General features: G+C 42.4%; 1 protein-coding gene across 1 annotated transcript in view; it reads right to left on the bottom strand.

The window, feature by feature from the left end:
- Nucleotides 1-20,402, bottom strand: part of LOC132978539 (receptor-type tyrosine-protein phosphatase F) — a 132,997-nt gene that overhangs the window by 84,246 nt on the left and 28,349 nt on the right. The window contains exons 3-4 of the mRNA XM_061043743.1: nt 17,718-17,863; nt 16,704-16,845 (exon numbers count right to left, since the gene is read on the bottom strand). Of these exons, the coding sequence (XP_060899726.1) occupies nt 16,704-16,845; nt 17,718-17,863 (288 nt within the window). The remainder of the gene's footprint in view (nt 1-16,703; nt 16,846-17,717; nt 17,864-20,402) is intronic.

The raw sequence follows: 20,402 nt of genomic DNA, 5'->3' as shown, positions 1-20,402 counted from the left end.
TTGAGTTTTACTAGTATATTATTAAAGTATAAAATGCTGGTATTGTGTCAAACCTATTCTAACTTTCCTATTCTTAAATCATGCAGGCTTCATGCAAACCTAAAGCTGTATTTGTAAAGTGTGTGTGTGATACAGTTGAGACAACAAAAAGTAGTAGAAACGCCCTGGATTAGCAAACGAGAAAGGCCCAAGGCAGAGCCAGGAATGCATGAACTGGTTCCTCCGTGATGGGAAAATAAGGACCATTGTTCTCCAAACAGGCGTTTATCACGCAAAGTGTCGTACTGCAATATGATCAGCTCAGCAGATGAACTTGCTCACGGAGGTTACAGAAGTAGGAGTAGAACAAAGAAGGGAGAAGTGATGGCTTTATGTGTTTTTTTTTGTGGTGGTGTTACTCAATTAGGTTAGCAGTGGGGGGGGGGGGGCTATGCATAAAAGGGCATGGGAGAACATTTGCAGCATATGTTGTAGAGAGAAGAGGCTTCATGATTTTAAGTGAAATTAAGCAAAAACATGATGATAGAGAAATCATAAACTGTTATGTCACGGAGATGCCTCTGCTGTAACCACCACAGGAAGGTGGGGTAAGATTTAGATGAGAGGGGAATAAAAGTGAAAAAGAGGGGAAGGGTTGAGAAGAGGAGGGGGCAATGGGAGGGGTGCATGCCAACCTCCTGCCAGCTCCAATTACCAGTGTGAGTGGAGCGTGGCAGCTAGGGCGATGGGTCTAATCAGAGCCCTGCTGAAAGAGACTCGTCCCTGTCCTCCTGCCCCACTGGGAGGCTGCTGGAGATCAATCCCACACTATCGTCAGCCAGCGTTCTTCCCCTCCACCCAGAAACACTCATCTCAATGGAGGGAAAACACTCCACAAACCCCCTGCTCCCCTCATAACAGGGGAGCCCCGACACAGTGGCACAGGATGCAAAAGTTCTGCAGAAAAAAAGAAGGAAAAAAAACCAGCCCGCCTCATTTCCATTTTCAGTGTGCCCTACTATCTCTGCCTCTGCTCTACTCGAGAGCAGAAAGTGGTGAATGGCATGTGCTGCTATGAATGTTTCACGTTACAGTTACACCGCAGAAAAGGTCCCATCAGACGGAACATGCACTCATGAAACATGTGTGCAGAAATATTTATGAGAAAACAATGCGACAACATGAGCAGGAGCTGTGTGAAGTGCCCCCAAGCATCTTGCTCGATTCTGAATCAATTGTTAATCTAAGTCGGCATCAACATCAAAAATTAAGCTGATAAAGCGAGTCTGTCTTTGGTTCTGTTGCGTTTACATCTGAGCTGATCTCATTTCCAGCAAGAAATAAAAAGGTCTTATGATCTCTACGTGCGCCTGTTGCAAAGTGATGGATGACAACAATTAAAGGTGATGTCTCCTTTGATAGCAGGAACCAAAGGACCACAGTGACAGCAGCACAGCCACTTGCCTCATGAAATATTACTGCTCTAAAATCGACCCTTTTAAACATACATCAGCAAACTGTCTTTATACTTCGGGAAAAAAAAGAAACATTTGTGCACTTCTGGAGGATATGTAGGTCATTTCTTTATTTCATTTCCCGTGTGTGAGGAAGTGTTGCATTCCGCTCTTAACTGCTTGCTAAATGTGTGAAAAGAGCAATCTATTTATGTGTAGAAGTACAGAAGCCATGAAGGCTGCAGTCTGTGTTCCCTATGTCAAACTGATAAAGCCTTTTAATTATTCACCGTGCCGCTTGTACAGCCTGTGAAGGGGGACTATATATAGTGCAATGACTGTTGGTTATGTCTGTGTCTCGACTGGTCTTGACTCAATCTAACACTAAAAAGCAGACAAGCAGTCTGCAGAAAACAAAGCGCATTGGCCTGCGGCTGTTTCTAGCCAAGAACATCGTCGAGACAGACATTTGCATCTGCGCGAGTCACGGCACTGTGTGAGAGGTGTCAGCAGCAGCAGCAGCAGCAGGAGGTGCAAACAGAGAGCCAAAGCTAACATGAGTTCAACTGAGAGAGCTCTATGAATAGTTGGATCATTGATGGAGTGTAAAACATTCAGCAAGTTCATTTGGAAAATGTTAAACTGCAAAGGATTTATGAGGAGTGGCAGCCGTGAAGTGGTTAGCGCTGCTGCCTTACCTTCTGGCCTCTGGGTTTGAACCTGTCTGCTGGCTGGCTGTCTGGGGGCTTTTCAGTGCGGAGTTTGAATGTTGTCTCTGTGGGGTTGTTTTTTTTTTTTCTCTCACAGTCCAAAGAGAGGTTGATTGGCGACTCCCATTTTCACAGTGAATGTGTTGTCTCAATTTGCGTACGAGTGTAGCTGATGGCTGTACTTATTAGGAACAAAAAGGTGATCGGTCACTCTGTTGTAGCCTTTTCACACATGTACAAAACTCCTAAAAATAAAAAAAATCCTGACATTTTTGGATTGAGCTGTGTGAACACAAACAGCAGAGTGTTTTAACTCGTCTTTGTTGATTCGGTAAAAAAAAAAACCATCCAATTACATTTAGCATCAAAAAGGCAAAATCCATCATCGTGCGTAGAACTTTGTTGCTACCTGTGCCATCTTGGCCATGTTGTGAACACTTCAGGCTACTGTAATGTCCGTTTCACGTTATAGCTTGCCTCCTGAGACCTCACCTCCCACCCGATAGGGAAAATCTGTGAGGGTTCATACATGCAACTCAGGATAATTTCTGGGGGTTGCTGTCCTGAAAAATGAGGGGACGTGTGAAAAGGGCTTTGGAAAGCAGTAATGGATACAATTATTGGTCTCACAGCACTTCCAGTTACTAACATTACACCTTTACGGTTGCTACTTCTTTATCTTTCCTCACAATTCACACACCTCGTATGTGTTTCATAGGTGCAGCATGGTAGCACTTGTAGGTGTCTTTTTGAAATCCTGTGACATTCAGGTTTTCAGTCAGCGACTAATAGGCCCCCGAGAAAGGCAGACAGACCCGACTGGTGTTCATGTAACTGCCTCTGCACTCTGACTTGCAAAACATCGGAAGGGCAAGGAGTTCTCTCACATGTTCTGCCATGAAGGGCATGTGAGCAGGACCCTTCTGCTCTTCAGAGAAATACTGGCTGGCAGAGCTCCCTCTGCAGAGGTCTCCTCTGCAGGGATGACATGCACTACTCGACATCAAAGACCCGGCAAGGAGGCCATTGATGTAATACTATTGTAATGACATGAAAATTGCAAAAAAAAACTCCATGGAAAAGGAGGCAATTGTACAATATGCAATGAAATGTGCATTCAAATATGTCTGAATATCTTGTCGAGTTAGTAGCCTCTGGCATGTTATCTCCTAGACCAGGTGTTATGGCAGTTGCTATGGAGATAGCGGGGCATCAAATACAACAAACACACACAGACACACCTGCATGCAATGGACCATGACAAAACACAGCCATAACAAAAACACTGTTGATGCAGTTGTTAATGCGTGCTACCAGCTTGTGTTCATCTCATTGTGCTGTTATTCGGCTGTTTATCCAAGTGTACTTGGTGTAAAAAAAGACTGTAATGCAAGCCATGACCTTTGAAATAATACACTTTTTTGTCTGGCTGAGAAGAACATTTGGCCCTATTTCCTCGCCTACAGGCAGATAATCAATAACAGTCATCTAATTTCCCCCCTACTCCTTCCTTTCCTTTCCTTCCTTCCTTTCCCCCTCCTTTTATCTTTTCTCTCTCCCCCCATTCCTTTTCATCCCTACTTCTCCCTTTTTCTCCTATCTGATATCATACTTCCCCTGTCGTCAGGATGATCTACGGCCCTGCCAGATGCCCCGCGCCTGTTATTTATGCTGCGGCTCACCGGTTAGTACATAACCGTGGCCTTCGACCATTACGGCAACCCAAGGGTGGTCTTCTAAATTCGCTTGGTTTTGCTGACCGAGTCACCTTGTGGGACAAGCGCTGCTGCACAGGATCACATCCTCCATTAACTACGCTATATGAGGAGCACAGCTGTAGGCTTTCATTGGGAGATTACAGCTCCACTTCTTGCCTCGTGGTCCAACCAACAGGACTTTGATTGAAGACCCTTGAGATTATAGCATTACAGAGTACACGGTTTGTGGTTTACTACTCATTTTAATGTAACTGCCTCTAAGATGGAAAAACCTGTGGGCTCATGGTTAATTTCTGCACTAATACGATGTGGCTAATAAGACAGGCTATTCCTCCAGGTGTCTTGGAAAAAGAACAAGGACAGGACCAGGAATCAGGAAGCGTGACGGTTAATGAAAGAAGGTCCACGTGAGGAAGCAGAGCAGCGTTTTACAAATAAATGAATTAATTGATCCTCTGCACAACTCAAATGAATCATCGACTGAGCTCTATTGTGACATGTTTAGTGTAATTGCCGCAGATAGGGATGGCTTTTATGAATTCAGAGAAAGGCAGTGGATGTAGTAGGAATATGGCAGGTTCTGTTAATTAAATCCTCAGTGGCTGGGCTCCTGTGACAGCCGTTACTTATTCTCTCAGTCAGAGATAATGAATAATACAAAGAGTCTGTAAGTCAACGTTGACAGCTTCAACTTTGTGGGGCGGTTTCCGTAAGTGAAAGGTGTTTGAAAATCTCACAGTTTGACATACACCTTTTAAAAAAGGTAGAGTGTGCGAATCTAGAGACAAAATGTAAACATTTAAGATCAACAGCTAAACAACCCTCTCTTCAAAGCTCCTTCAGAAGGTCTGCCCCCTAAATTAATGGATGCATATTGCATGTTCATGACCAGGTAGGTAGCAACCTCTGGTGTTGCAAAATGAAGCCAATGGGAATGAGAAAATAACTGCAGTTCCTTCATTGTCAACTTGAGGCTGGCTTAAAATAAAAGCCCAGTGTAAAATGCTCATTTTTACAGCTTAAAAAAAAACAACCTGGTAGAAAAAAACGGTTTTGATTTTGATTGTTTTGATTCTATTAAGTCAAAAAGTTATTTATACGAAGCAAATAACGGGTAAGGCTGATTTGCCTGGCAGGTGGGCGCGTTGAAGCTGTTAATCAGGAGGCTTTAACCCGCCATAACTCAGTCTCTGTGGCTGTTTCTAGATTGATCAAAAGTTAGGTGGCGATAGCATTTCCCAAATGTGCACCACTTCATAACATCTCTTCAGAACCCAATGGGTGACATAACTGAGAATACATCCATGTTTTATACAGTCAATGGTTATGGCACTAACAAATGGACAATCTGGTGGAATATGGCGTCTCTCCTTCAGAGGGTTAGTTTAGATTTGCATTGCCATGAAGACGCAGGTGGCATATGTTTTTCAAGTTGTAACTGTCACAAGTGTGAATACAAGCCTGCCAATATAGATGTTAAAAACAACAACTTATCAAAGCCAAAATTCAAGCCAAGAATAAGCCTGGACTGTGTATCGATATCATTGCTGGTAACAGTAACAGAAACTTATAGTTTGCAGTGGGTGGTACATTCATAGCAGGTAAAGTATCCCTGTATCCTAATGGAAAGAGATGTTAGAACGGTTAAGGTACAGCTCCTAGTGGGTGAGGTGGGTTAGGGTTAGGGTTGGGTTTGATAAGAGTAAGAAAACGAACAAATGGCAGAAAGGGAGGAGAGGCGGAGTTAACAACAAAAGAAAACCTGTTTCTACTACCTATTATAACTAGGTCTAACACCCCATTGGTTATTCTATTATTTCATATTCTGTAGTTGGTGCAACCTTGACTCCACAAGAAGGGACAGAGACCGGCTCTCCCTGACAGCAGCGGTCAATAATTTGGTAATGAATAATTAAAGGACAGGTAAGTGCCTCTAACTGCTTGGTGTTAACAGGCCTTGACACTGTGCGCGAAGCAGGGCAGACCTGAATCTGAGCCTGACTGCTTGGTCAACCGTCCCTTGTGAAACAGGTTAAAGATATTGATGCAGATGTAATGCATACAAAATCAGCGGTGCCTTTGACAGCTGGAAGCAAACCCAGCAACTACAACCTTGAAAAACACAGCTTTAGCAGCTTAGAGGAAATGGGACTATGCCTCTTAAATACAAGAAAAATGTCAAGCTTAAGGCCGAGCTATAGCCCTGGTAGTGAGTCAGGCTGTTTTCCCCCCTGCCTTCTCTGGCCCAGTGGGTAAGCCAAGAGGGCTCAGTGTGTAAATGTGTGAGGAAAGGGGGTCAGGGTGAAAGGACTCCCATTAGCCAGCTCATTGAGTGTAGGTATTAGAACCCCCCCTGACATGCAGCCGGCCCATCCATCCATGGCCAGTCAGGGCCTGGGGAGCTGTTGACTCATTGGCCTGCAGGGTTTTAAGGTGGACCTCGCTCTTTAATGTACCTGCAGGGGAACGGCCCAGAGCTGCATTATAAAAAAAAAGAACAGGGAAAGTAAGCTGTTTTTTGTTCATGCTTTCTGTGTTATTTGTACTTTATTGCTCCCAAACATAGATTATATTTGACACAATTGATGCAGCAAGTACAGTATTGTATTGAAAGTCTAGCCGTAAAAAGGTTTAGTATTTCAGGGTGAAATTGTCTTATTGTCTTTTTTTGAGATTTTGTGTTATAATGAATCAATGAGGCCAGAAGAAAACATAAAAACAGCACTAAAAATGTACTGTTGCCCTAAAATTCAAACAAAGTCAAAACAATTATCAGTGTTTTGCTTTTAGATCTTGTAATTGTCTGTCACTGTGAAGGCATTTCGTCTCTTCGGATGAGTCGCCTGTGTTGCAGTGTTTGTCTAATCACCGGTTTTGCATAAGTCAGAGACAGACGCAGGAAGTTACTGCTGTTGCACATCAAAGCACTGAAATCAACTACAACATGCAATTATAGGGATAAAATATGAGGTAAGTGTTGGAAATCTAGAAAGCATAATGTCGATGAACTACTTTTACGATGACTCGAGGTAAAAAAAAAGAAAGTTGCTTGTATGTGGGTTAAAGTTTTTTTTTAAAGGTGTATTCCTCTGGAAAAGATCATTTCTTGTGTAAAGTTGTGGACAGTTTCATATAAAATATGAAGTTTATTATTAAGTATACTCTGTAAATCAGGCCTCTGCTTCACAGTTATATTGATTATATTGTTTGCTGCCGCCATGGAGAGGAAAATACATATAATAAATGTTTTTATTAACAACGGTTGAGTAGGGCAAAGTCAGTATGGAACCAAGATAAGGAGAACAGCATGAAGCAATGGACAACATAGTTTGATGCTAAATTACACTTTAGCTCTGCAGGGCTCCGACTGTGCAGGTGTGAGTCAGTGTCTGTCTTGCATTTGACCCTCACATAACAATTTGATTTTGGTGCACGATTGTGAGCGACAGCTTTCATCACCCTGCGTGAAAAATAATATTGTCTCGTCTGTTCACATTAGATTTCCCCCCCCCCCCCCCGCTGGTCTCTTGTCTGGTTTAGAGTGAAAAACAACGACCCAATGCCTCGTCTTTGGTTACGAGTAAATACAAATTTAGGATCTTCCAACAAATGAATCAATCAAAAGGCAAAAAGAGAAAAAGATAGGCTGTATCCTAGCTTAACGTCCCAATGGAGGAGGCCGCTCTGAATACACGCATGATGAAACACTATTGATAATCACATCGGTCATGCTCTCACAAACCAGTCGTCAGTGAAAATCTGTAATTGAATAATGAAAGCCTGTTGCAGCTGTTTGTGGCAGATATTTAATAGCACGTGTCAATTCTCGGATGCCCCCTGTCTGTTCCTGACAATGTGCAGATATTAACGGATGTGCATGTCTTGTCACATCTCCAATAACTTCTGAAGCCCGGAGACGACATCCAGATGAGGGGTTCAATATGTCCTGACAACCAACGCTGGCCACAACTTCAGGCTGCAGCTCTGCTTTCAATAAACGTATGACAGCAGCAGGAAGCAACAGTGATCAATGTTTTACTGTGTAACCGTGGAGCGTGGAGTAGGGGCGTGCACAATTAGCCGACTAGCCAATTAAATGTCGGCATCCTTGGTAGTCGGCACCAGAATTAATAAGAGGTTAAAGTAATTATTAATAGTGTTATGAATGTAGGCCGATACTGTCAGTTAAAGGTTGTGTCTGAGCTGTAACGCAGCCGTTTGAAGATACATTTCCTAAAGTACTTTAATTTTCTATCAAATACTGTCTCATCCATTACAGGAGCTTGACCCTCACCAAAACGTAACTTTATCAACACATAATGAGGTTTCTTTTTCCTAGAGAGATGGTTTTGATGTGCTCAAACAAAAAGAGTTGAAAAAAGTTGACTTTAGCGTCATCAAAGAAAAAGACGACACTAAAGGGAAATAAAAGTAATCTACATGAATTTCGTCATTTTTCTCTTCCTTGCCTCTTGGGCTTAGCGTTTGAGAAAATGAGTTTTTTTTTTAAGAGAGTGACTAAAATGCTCTGATGTGTTACAACACCCTCTGAAAACTACAGGCTCGCTTAAAAAGGATAAACACATCCCAGCATTAGCCTTAGTCTTAACACCTTTCAGGGTGTTGAATGTTTCCCAAAGTGGTTGAAGTTATGGGACAAATTAGAGAAATGTAAATCCACTCTTAAGTCATTAGGACACGCTGCAGATGTGTTTTGAGGTTTAATTCCAAATGACTTGCTTTTAACAATTTAGAGAGTGCTTGGAGGAGTATAATTCAGCACCTGTGCTAAGAGAGACAAAAAAACACTTCAGATTTTGCATTAAGTTCCTTACAATTAAATGTCTTCCTCTCTTGACTCCTCTCCGATCTATCACCACTTTTTAATGTTATTCTTAGTCATTGACCTGTCTCTCTCTCTCTCTCTCTCTCTCCATTCCTCTCTCTCTTTTTTTCTATTTATCCCCTGAGGCCATAGACATGATCAGCACTGACGGCACAGACATACCAGACATCGCATACTTTACAGATACAGCTTTGCCAAAAGCATGGAGCAATTGATGGACAAGTACAGATGGTGAAATGTAGCCTCAAAGCAAGATCCACTCAAGCCAGGTGTCTACATGTAACACGAAAAATGTAGTCTGGTGTCAAGCAGGTCTCACGGGACGGATTAATTAAACAGGGTCAGTTTTGAATGGCACATTCAATTCATTTACTACATGAAGTCATGTGTGGATTGTATCTGATTCATCCTTAGTAACATAACGTAAAACAGTAACACTGATGCCTCTTTATGAGCAAATAAAACAATCTGCAGCAGGGAATGACTCACGGCAGTGTGACGAAAGAGCCTTTTAAAAAAAAAAATGTGTCCAAACATGCATGGTGCGTTACACGTTTGAAAGAAAGTAGGGTGAGATTTTCCATCGGAAAACACTAATTCAACATGTCAAGATCAGATCGGTGATAAATCGTTGTCGTTGTCCACAGGTGTCGCTGAAACCGTCACAACCTGAAAGTTTCTCAGACGAGTTTAGACAAGGGTGAAACCTCCCGGAAATATTCTCCCTGATTGATTTTCAGAATGTATTGACTACAACATGCTGGCAGGGATTTCTTTAGATTTATTGACCTGCTCAAGGGAAGTGAGTACACTGTTGTTCAAAGCCAGCCTAACCCCCCCCCCCCCAAATCTCAGCAAACCTCTCGTCTGCTTTCCTGTGTACAAGACAAATGCCTGATTGGTTGAAGACGCAGCAGCTGAAGGCCCGGCCGAACCTCAAAAGCTACCCACCTCCTCACTATTCTCGAGTCCTTGTAAGCAAGGATGTGAGGATGCAGATTGGGTGGCCAGGAGGGTGCTTCCACCCTGCCATATTGTGTGAGTCCTTGGGAGAAACATGCATAGACAGATGCAGTTTGTATCTGTCAGGCTGGATATGATCTACGATGCTGGGCCTCCAGCCAGCAGATGGTGGGAGAAATTAAATCTGTGACACAGGCTGACACAGAGGAGCCCAGAAATACAGTAGGGGGGGGGGGGGGGTACACCTGTAGATCAGTGTGTGTTATGTTGCGTTAATCTGTGTCCCTGAGTGTGTGTGTGTGTGTGTGCGTGCGAGCGAGCTTCTGTATTCCTGCAGCATGTTGTGACTAATAACAGCCCTGCCTTAAACGGAAGCGAAACCTGTTCTGCTTTAAAAAAAAAAAGTCACGTCAAAACTTTCACAGGCGGCATCATTTCATAAACAACCTACAGTGTGTTGTTGTTAAAGCATGAACTGACCACTCACTTTCTTCAACAACAGCAGATATTAGAATGACAGCACGGCTATAACAGGAACCCACCAGCATTCAAAAAGAGAATGAGAGGGAGTGTGCGAAAGTAATGTGGGGGGAAAAGCAGTTACACAACAGACCTTATTTTGGTCATTGTGGATGATTTGAATAGCGCGAAGGAAAGGAGAGGATTAAGTTGTCGGAGGAGCAGGCCTCGCTATTAAATCATTGCGATATAGCCTCTCTATGTATTTATCTTGCTGGGGAAGAGGCGCAATGCGATTTCTATGCTGTTTATCCAGTCAGGTTTGTTGTCCGCACTTGCCTGGCTCCTGAGATATTTATTACTGGCATTGTGTCGCATTTTTTTTTTTTTTTCTTTCCCTCTGCACCGAGCACCAGAATGCATTCCAAGCAAATAAAGGCCTTTTCTAAACCGGGAGGCCGTAATTTGTTTACTGCCATCAGACACAGGACCGCTAAGTACAGGCAACACAGTAAAGTTAGAAATGTTCATAAAGTAATGTCACTGCTGTGTAATTACAGCCTCTCTTCCTGTCACATATGAGGACATAAAATGGACTCAAAGGCAGAATTCTATTAACATTTCAGGGACCTGCATCACTCCAAGGTTTGATGTTTGACATGTTTTCACAAAGCAGGGTGGTATTTTTTTTCAACGGAGGAGCTTTGAATCCTTGCATATCTTTCATTTGACCTTTCCAAAAAAAAAAAAAAAATTAAATTTTCTCCTCAACATTGCATGTTCAGAGACGAGTTGCCAAGGAATTTCAGAAAAAAAAGGAAGATATGCAGCTGGTTTGAAGGAGAACCTTTCTAATTTGCGCTGCGACTTGCGGAGGATCCCAGTAATGATGGAGCTTTTGATCTGGCCCCATTAAATAACATTCCTCCTTTCTAGAGACCGGTCCGCTGTCTCCCAAAGGACCAGAGAATATTCTCCCACGCCGCGTGTTACCTGCTCACAGAGTTTCTGCTCATTTTGAGGACATCCGCTCAAGTCACAGAGAGCTCTGCAGATATTTAATGTTTGTTTTAACTCTTATATGTCAGAGGAATTTTGCTGAAAGTATTAAAAGTTACATTTTGTGAAAGTAAGCACATAAAGTTAAGATTTTCTTTTACTTTTGTAGGGTTTGATAAGGCTTTACGCTGGAGTTACAATTTCTAGCTTTCAACTTGTTTTGAGAATTCAGAGCTTATGGAGAACAAACGAGCCGTTTCATCCTGAAGTAATAAGAGCAGGATTAATGTTGTACAAATTTCCCCTCAGATAAGTGACCTCTGAAGTATCTTGTTGATTTATTTTTACTGGGGGAGAGATGTGTTATTTTTTTTTATTATTTAATTTGCAAGTCTTGTCGCTGAAGGCCTTTCCCAGGACTTGTTAATGTTGCAATTCCCTCGTCGCTGATAGAAGCCAATAAAACCAAATGCCTTTTTTTTTCTTTTTTTTTTTTTCCCAAAGCAGTTTCATCAGACTTTGGAGCTTGTTTTGCAGACAAAGTCAGCTTCCCACTGTGAAAACAGTCTCTCTTTTCAATGCATCACGGAGCCTCATCAGTTTTATCGTCACTATTAGTATCCTGACATGTTTTTGACACCACCCTTAGTCATTTCTCGATTTGAGTCATTGCATTTTACATTTTACATGCTCATCAAACGTTAACGGCGGCGAGAATTTGAATTATTGCCTTGACGGGGAGAAGTGGCAGCACAGCACTCTGCGTTTAAGACTGATGTTGTGAGCCGAGATGTCTTTTCTGTCCGGCAGTAGTTTATTCCATACATCACAGAGACAAGCACCATTTACCTGAACATTTACGGAGGCAGTTCAATTCAAGAAGGGGCCGCTCAAGGTCAAAGCATCGGCATCGTTACCCGAGTAATGAGTCATTGTTCCCTCTGGTCATCTCTCTATTCTACCCCTACAACGTCATGCCACTGCTCACTGTCCACTACAGCTAACAGTGAGAGATTCAGAGCTAGACTGGAGAGGGAGTAGATACAAGGAGAGAAAAAAACTTAAAGAGACAAGAGGGCAGCAACTGAAATGAAAGAGAGGGGAAGAGAAGAGGAAATGAAAGACTGACAGCAACAATATTTCTCAATCATACCTCCCCCTCCAGTCTCAGCAGCATCGTCTGCATCATTATTTATCCATACAGGTCAGGCCTGCGCACAGCTCACTGACTCTCCCTAACTGTTACACACACACACACACACACACACACACACACACACACACAGTCACGGCAGGATTGTACATTTGAAAAGTAATTTTCCATGTAGGCCATTATTCAAAACATCGCAGTGAGAAAATGATGATTATAGCCAAGGATCCTCTCATTTTGACTTATGACAGTGTGACAGCAGTGAAGAAACATGACTCTCTTCTTGTTATTTGACTTCTTTTAGTGTGACTCTCTCTCTCTCTCAGTCTAACACACACACACACACACACACACACACACAATGAGAAATGACTGAGCTGACTTTGGGCTTGTATGTAAGTCTCTGTGGTGTGACCCCTTTTCGGGGGCTGGTGGGGTGGGGGGCGTGAGAACTGCCAGGAACAAAGAGCAGGGCTGTTACAGCGTGACAGAATTACAGAGTGACTCAAGACTCATGACTGCAAAAGTGCTAATGCCCGACTAGACTGGTGTGAAACAATGATTTTGCTGCTCGCCACAGGTAAGTGTCAGGCTAAAGTGTACAGTCACAACCCCAGCTGATATCATCTGGTTGAGTTCCAGAAAAAGACAAGGGGCAGGGTTGAATGGTCAAGAAAATGTATGGTATGGTAAAGTATGGTGTTAATATGGTACGTTATGGTAAGGTATGGTGTTGTGTTGTGGTGTGGTTTGGTATGGTCTTGAATCCAGGTGAAATGTATGCATACTGAGTGAGTAAGCATTGATTATTTAGATGGAATAATGGTTCTATTTTATTTTTTGCAATAAATTGAAAATTTTGCGACACCTTTTTTTTTTTGTAAATTTAAGAATAATGTGAACATATAATAAACTCAAAGACCTGAATTAAAACGTTTTTTTTTTTTTTTTTATGTGTTTCTAGGCAAAATGATGCCAGACTCTGGTCCCCCTTTGTTACATGAGTGTCCATTACTGACAAAAAAAAAATTGAATCCATTGAATTAATTATCACAAGAAAGGGATCCAGATATCCTCCGTGCACTTTTGAACCGCAGTATTTGCCCACATACACTTCACCCTTCAAAATGCGCACGCTGAAGGCATGTGTAAAGCTGCACTGTTATGACTGTCATAATCCATATTTTGCAGGATTGGCAGAACGTAATAAAGAGCCGGTATATGAAATAATCATAATTAATGCTCGACCTTCCTTTGCTCTGCTTAAAACTATAATCCAGATCGACTTAGTGGTATAATGACTTTACCATTCTCACTGCCTCTCTGCTCAATGTATTATGACAACTTTATGTGGATGCAAAGTCACATGCACTTAAAGTCATGTGGGGAGTGAGAGGCTTTTCTTGTGAAATAAAAACGGAGGTTCTTGCTTATGAAACCATTCTTTCAACCTTTATTTATCCAAAAGGAAGGTTAAAACTGACATGTTTTTTTTTTTTTTTTTTTTTTTTTTTTTTAGCAATGCTCAGCTGAATATTTTCTTTGCACATTCCCATCTGGAGAGCTAGCCGGGGAAAGTCGCAGTCCTCTCGTATTTGTCACCGAGCAGCTTAACTGGTTCTGTGCCTTGCTCAAGGGCACCACACTGAATCAAGTTTACAGAAGCTCTGTAGTTTTCTTGGTCACTTTCTGCAGATTCTATCGTTGGTTTCGCAACGGCAACACTGTGACGTGACACCTTCAGGCTACCGCTGCCCCATTAAGGAGAAGGATCATTAGTCTCCGTCTGTTTGGTGCTGCCCCAGTGTTTTCTTGTGTGGTGCTGCTGATATGAACTTGATGTATCGCTAGGCTACAAACAATAGTCTAAAAATAGAGCCAAGCTGACAACATTTCTCCGAGCGGGTGTGTGGGTTTTTTTTTTTTTACAGAGTGTTTTTCTTTTTTTGCGTCAGGGAATGTGCATGAGTGTGGTTGTACATTTGTGTTCACATGTGCATGTATGAACAAGTTGTCCAGCAAATCCTCAGGGTCCTGGATGAGCAGATTGAAGGAGTTATTTTTGATTCAATCTGATATGTGGCTCTTTTTTGGGTTTTTTTCTTTACCAGCCTGTGTGGCTGCACTTGAAAGTCTTCCTCTGGTAAAAAAAAAAGGAAAAAGGCTGAAGGACTAAATAAAAAGTTTTAACAAAATAAAACATGAGGCAGAAGATTCTCGAAGAACATTTAAACACATTATGAACGTTAACTAAATCCAAGTCAACTAGATAGTGTCAAATGTAATGTTTAAAATTAGAATCATGTACATTGACAGCTGAGTCTATATGGGGATGTTTTGAATAATATGAAGCAGAAAGGCTCAAAAAACAAGCTGCAAGCTTTTATAGTGGAGAAGCTGAGGAGGTTATCAGTGTAGCTTTTGGCAGAGATTCCTTACATCGAAAAAGATACAACAACTTGGCAACATACCATCGAAGTCCTAGTCCTGAAATAAATATCTGTCTCTCTTCGCCTTGTTAAATGATCTACGAAGACTCCACCAGTTGTTTACATTGGCAGCTTGCCCGTTTAATCTGGACAGGTAGCGTAAAAACCGGCTTGCTTGGGCTTGTAGGCTCTGAGAGCAGCTGTCCACACGTTTATATGAACCTACATTGTTTTGGTTTGTCAGAGCAAAACAAAGAGCTTAAAGGGGCTTAGCTCTGTGTGGAGGTGCAGACTCAGGTGTTAGTTTTTTGGTGGAAACATCAACACTAGTAACCTTTTCAAACTACGGTGAGCAGTATTTAAAGTTTCTCACTAAATATTGCTGATTTTATATTCAAAGATGTGTATATTCTGAAAAAGAAATGTGGAGCATTGCATTCCTTTTTTCACTTCATTCTGACTTAAAGACGTGGGCTGAGCAACAAACACTAAAAACATTCAAATGTCTGATTTCAAACCCATCGTGTAATGCAGTGAAGTGATGAAGCAGTAACGCTCTACAGATAAAAGAATCCCTCACATGGCATGTGTCTGTCTGTGTAGTACTTGACTCTAAGGTTAGAAACACAGAGCGCAGGATCACAGTGAGAAGACGACTTCATGCAAAGCACGGCTTGCCGGTGAGAAACAGTAGCTCACTGTTGTGCTTCTTTCTACTTCACTGACTGAGGGAATCCAAACCTCGGCGTCCCATTTCGCCCCCCCTGAAACACTAAGATTTGTGATTAATCTCGTCTCATTCATGTGCGCTTCGTGTCATGTTAGTGCTGTTTGTTTGTGCAGGCAGCAGCATTCCTTCACGATAAAGCGCAAAGGAGGAAAGAAGAAGAAAAAAAAAAGAAAAAAAAAACCTTTCTTTGCGCAGGAGAAAAAAGTCCCTACGGGTAGATTATGCAAGCCCAGCCGATGATATCATCAAATCAGCGTGGACGGAGGAAAAAAGGGAAGGGTGGGTGTAAGAAAGATGGGACTCAAACAAGGGGTAGAAAGGCTGTATTTGAGTGAGTGGGGATCTGCTTTAATGCCAGTGTAATGGCTAAGGAGGGCCTTAATCCTCCCGCTGGCGACTTCTGGAGACTTTTTTTTTTTCTTTGAAACTTTCTAATGAAATCAACTCCTGTGATGACTAGCTCCCACATGACAAAATTACAATCAGCCAAGACAGAAATTCATCTTCACTGCTCATTGACATGGAAGGCTGAGCAGGGAACCCCTGTCCACATAAATCATATACATTGACTCTATGTGCAAGAGGGGAAAAAACGCTTGGAGGTCAAACTGGCCTGCAGGCCTGGCAGGCAGAACTCTATATGTGGAAATTATTTATACACTACTTTAGCATATGTCTGAGAGTTTACTAAAAAAGGAAATCACCGACTTGTATATTTACATTTCAGCCTCGCTTTAGCCATCAGTCATTATTTAGCCAACCAGGCTTCTGATGGGGCAATTTATTATTTCTTTATTTGATTATGGAATTGATTTTCTCTGCTCGATGATTGGGACACGGATGACTAACTCATTAAGAGAGGGAGATAAAGTGTGGCATGATAGTCAATAAATGGCAGCCATTTCCTACAATATAACTCGATTCCAGGTCACACGTTCTGCTGAATTGCTGAACTGCACGCTATCTCGTTTAAAAAATGCATTCCTTGCATTTTTTCTTTTTTTTTTTAACCTTGCAGAGTTTACATTAAGTTAGATCTACTCCTCTATGACACTGCCAATACCCGGAATCCTTAAGAGTTTGCAAATGTTTATGTATGAATTACTAAGGCAGACACCTGTATGTGCTTCTGAATAAATTGGAGTCAAAGCTTTAAAAAAAAAAAAGCAGCACCATCAGGAAAAGAAAGAGGAATGAAAAAAAAAATGGGAGAGTGAAAACAAGATGGAGAAAGAAACCAAGCGATAAAAGAAAGACTTATCTTACCTTCAAGCACTGTGAGCTTGGCACTGGTGTTGATCTCGCCAGCACTGTTGGTGGCCGTGCACTCGTAAATGGCTTCGTCTCTGTGTGTGCGCAGCGGCTGGATCCGCAATACTGAGCCTGAGCCATCGTCAAACTCAATCACCTAGGAGGGCCAGAGCAAAGAAAAAGGGTATTTTTTTTTTTTTTTATGGAGGTGGGGGGGGGGGGGGGGGGGGGGGGGGGAATGAGGCAACCTATAGTCTATAAAAAAAAAATCTTTGTTTAGACTTTCAGATTTTTTTTTCTTTCTCAGTTTGTGAAATCCAAATTTTGCATCTTTGCTTAACACAAAATAAATACAAAAGACTAACAACTCATGTTTTTTATATTCAAAACAATAAGCTCAACAGCAGAGCCACCGCATCAAACCAGAGAATATCAAATAGTTGGGAACCTCAATAGTACCACCGGCTCGCCCAGCTACATCGCGTTACAAAGGGTGGTCAGAAAGAGTGTGAAGCCCCACCTAAGGCACCTCTTCTGTTCATACGAGTTCAAAAGAGGAGGGGAAACACATCTAGTAATACATCAAGGGGATGTATGGTGAGATGGTGGAGCAGGAGATCAGGAGTGGGAAGGATGAGTGTGTAAAAAAGACTGAAAGAGATGAAGAGGACTATATAAATCAAGATGGAGGAAGATTAAAGAGAAGGGGAGCCTGTCTGGTCTCGCTCAAAGAGGAGGGGAGTCGGTGTGTGATGCTCAATAACAGGGCAATTGATTGTGTGTGCTTTGTGAGTGTGTGTGTGTGTGTGTGTGTGTTTAGTGCTAACACTGTGAGTGCTAACGCATGTGCAGATGTGTCTGCGTTAATGAGAGAGGTCTACAAAGGCAGTCGAAAGCCCACGCCTATAATGTGATTGTCACGTGTGTTCTGTCCGTGCCTGCTCGTATTTGTGCATACGTGTGTGTGTGTGTGTGTGTGTGTGTGTGTGTGAGCCTTCAGAGATCTGAAAGTCACGCATGAGCGCTCACCTCGAAGCGCTGGGAGCTGACTTTCTTGCCTTTCTTCATCCAGGTGATTCTTGGTTTTGGCTCCCCGGTGGCCTGGCACACAAACGACGCAACTCCACCTGAGATGCCCGTCTGATCCTCCGGGGATTTGACAAAACTTGGCAAGCCTGAGAGAGACAGAGCAAAAGGGGACGAGAGGAGGATGGGAAGTGATAAAAAAAAAAAAAAAAAAAAAGGAGTCAGGGGAGAGAGAGAGAGAGAGAGCAGAAGGGAGGGGGGGGGGGAGAGGTGAAGGTGATGTTAGTGCCTACTGTCAGTCATGTTGGCATGCAATGGGTATCTATGGGTATCACTTTCTCCTCACAAAGGCGACAAGGAGAAAAACCCCCACGGTGGCCTTGTTGCTGTGCACACCTGCAGCTGAGACATGGGAGAAACATCCCATCTTTGTGTGCCGGCCTGTCAACATATCACGTTGAATTTCTCACCTCTGCTTTCTCACACCATTTGAAACAGGGCACCAAAAGAAGTTTCAGTTCCTTTCATTAAATAGGGATTTTACAAGAACAGAATTTCTGTTACTATAACTGTTACTATATTAACCCTTTCCTTATTTATTTACAAATATGCACACAATGAAAATCCCTGAACAAGCACCAAAAGAAAATAGACATTTTTGTGATAAATTGCAAAACGAGAAGGTTCCCTGAAAATCAATGTAAATATAACTCAATAATGAGAATGTGGATCTTGTGTATTTATCCTACAAAGACTCGGCTCTTGTCTGTACTCTTTCATTTTGCTGTGTTTGGGACATTCCTGGGTGTCAATCGTTGGGAGAGTTGAAGCCGTCACTCCACAGGATGGGACAAACAGAAAAGGTTGTTAGAGAGGCCACAAGCGGCTGGCAGTCAGAGGTGTTGATTCGGTTGCATTGAAACACAAACCTGGCAACCTTCTGCAGGTTTTTTTTTCATATTCTAGGGTGGCTGGTTTAGCTCATTTAGAGCAGGCGACCCATGTACAGAGGCTACACTGGTTGGACTGGTCGTAAGTTTGTCTCCCAATCCTAACACTCCTTTGGTTCAAGTCCTCTCCCAATTCTCTCTTCACAGATTTCCTGTCACTCTTGAGCTATCCCATCCAAATACAGGCAAAAGCCCAAAAATGAATCTTTAAAACACCATAACTCTTATTTCTCTGATTAACTGCTCTGTTCTTGACTGTGCTTCGTTCTCTTCTTTGTCTTCTTTGTCTTCGTCACTCAATCATGCTGCTTGTCCTTTTTCTTCTTGCAGCAGTTTGGGTCAAAAATGTTTTAGTAGATATTCCTTTTTATAAATCTTTGATAGCTTGGGATACGTTTTAAAGATATCTTTAGGCCATTTTTTTTTTTTACCATTATTGATGTAACATTTTGGAGTGTATTGGGAGAAGAGAGTGGGGGGAAGATATGCAGCAAAAGTCGAAGTTTGGACTCAAACCCGGGACGGCCCACGAGGGCTGTAGTCTTTGCCAATGGGACAGAATCTAACTGCTGAGCTAAACCTGCAACCTAACACTCAAAATGAATAAATAATAATTCATCAGAGAGTAGTGAAACTTTGTATCCCAAAAGAACTGATTTACTGATCTTTTTAACAAGATTTGAACAAACCTCAACTCTATCTCAATACTGAAAACCCAGATACAGAAGAGCAAGATGTCAGTAAAATATAAACTTTTAGAGTCATTCTGGATATTCTGTGGACAAACAGCCGTTGTGGCTTATTATGTGTAAAGCTATTTGGCATGAGCTAAACCTCATAATGCTCCTCCTATGCAGAGTAACCTCTTCATGACATTCGAGATCCAGCGTGTTTACAACAACACTGAGGGCTACCTTGGAGAACACCTTTACGTGAGGTTCTTCTGTTTGCCTTCGGGGTGTTTTTTTTTTTTTTTTACCGAGCACCACACCCAACGGCATTATGTGTAGGACAATGGCGTGTTTGTTTCAGTGACAGCTCGTTCCAACTTGATACGATGCAACAATGAGCGCTCCTTAGCACCGTGCCTTAGCCGCCGTGCTATGTGCTTTATTTGCAGCTTCAGACGTGCTTAATACCAGTCTGGCTCTAACAACATAACACAATGCCCTTATTGCCAGCTCAGTCAGCTCGTGTTTCATCTCCAGAGTCATTAAAGAGGGAGGTGGGGAACACCTAAACCACAGTGGTGACGAGCACACCGCCCCATGGAGACACGCACAAAGGGGTGAAATATTACGCCGTATACACAGAGGAGACGCCAGCCTTCCCTCAGTGAGCACACGCTGGGGAAAATCCAGCAATGGCTGCCACCATTCTTTGCTTCTTTTTTTTTTATGTGTTCCAATATAACATTGGGGAGGAGGGGGGTCAATGTCTCATTATCATAGCTTTGTACCTCTCCTTGATAAAGATAGGGTTTTTTTTAGTAAGTACTTTCTCCAGGTCTTCATGTTATATTGCCAACCTCTGCCCTCGCTTGGCAAGAGAGAGAGAGAGAGAGAGAGAGAGAGAGAGAGAGAGAGAGTCGGTGTTGTCTGTCCTTGCTCGAGGACATCTCTGCAGAGGAGCTTTCTATAAGCAATACAGCGGTGTACAATAAAAGTAAGATACTGCAAGCATGCGGGCGATGAACTGTGTGCATATAGAACACTCTGATGTGAGATGGTCGAGATGC

This window comes from Labrus mixtus, chromosome 8 (genome assembly GCF_963584025.1).
Source record: "Labrus mixtus chromosome 8, fLabMix1.1, whole genome shotgun sequence".
Taxonomy (NCBI): Eukaryota; Metazoa; Chordata; class Actinopteri; order Labriformes; family Labridae; genus Labrus; species Labrus mixtus.
This window is presented reverse-complemented; position numbering and strand designations above follow the sequence as displayed.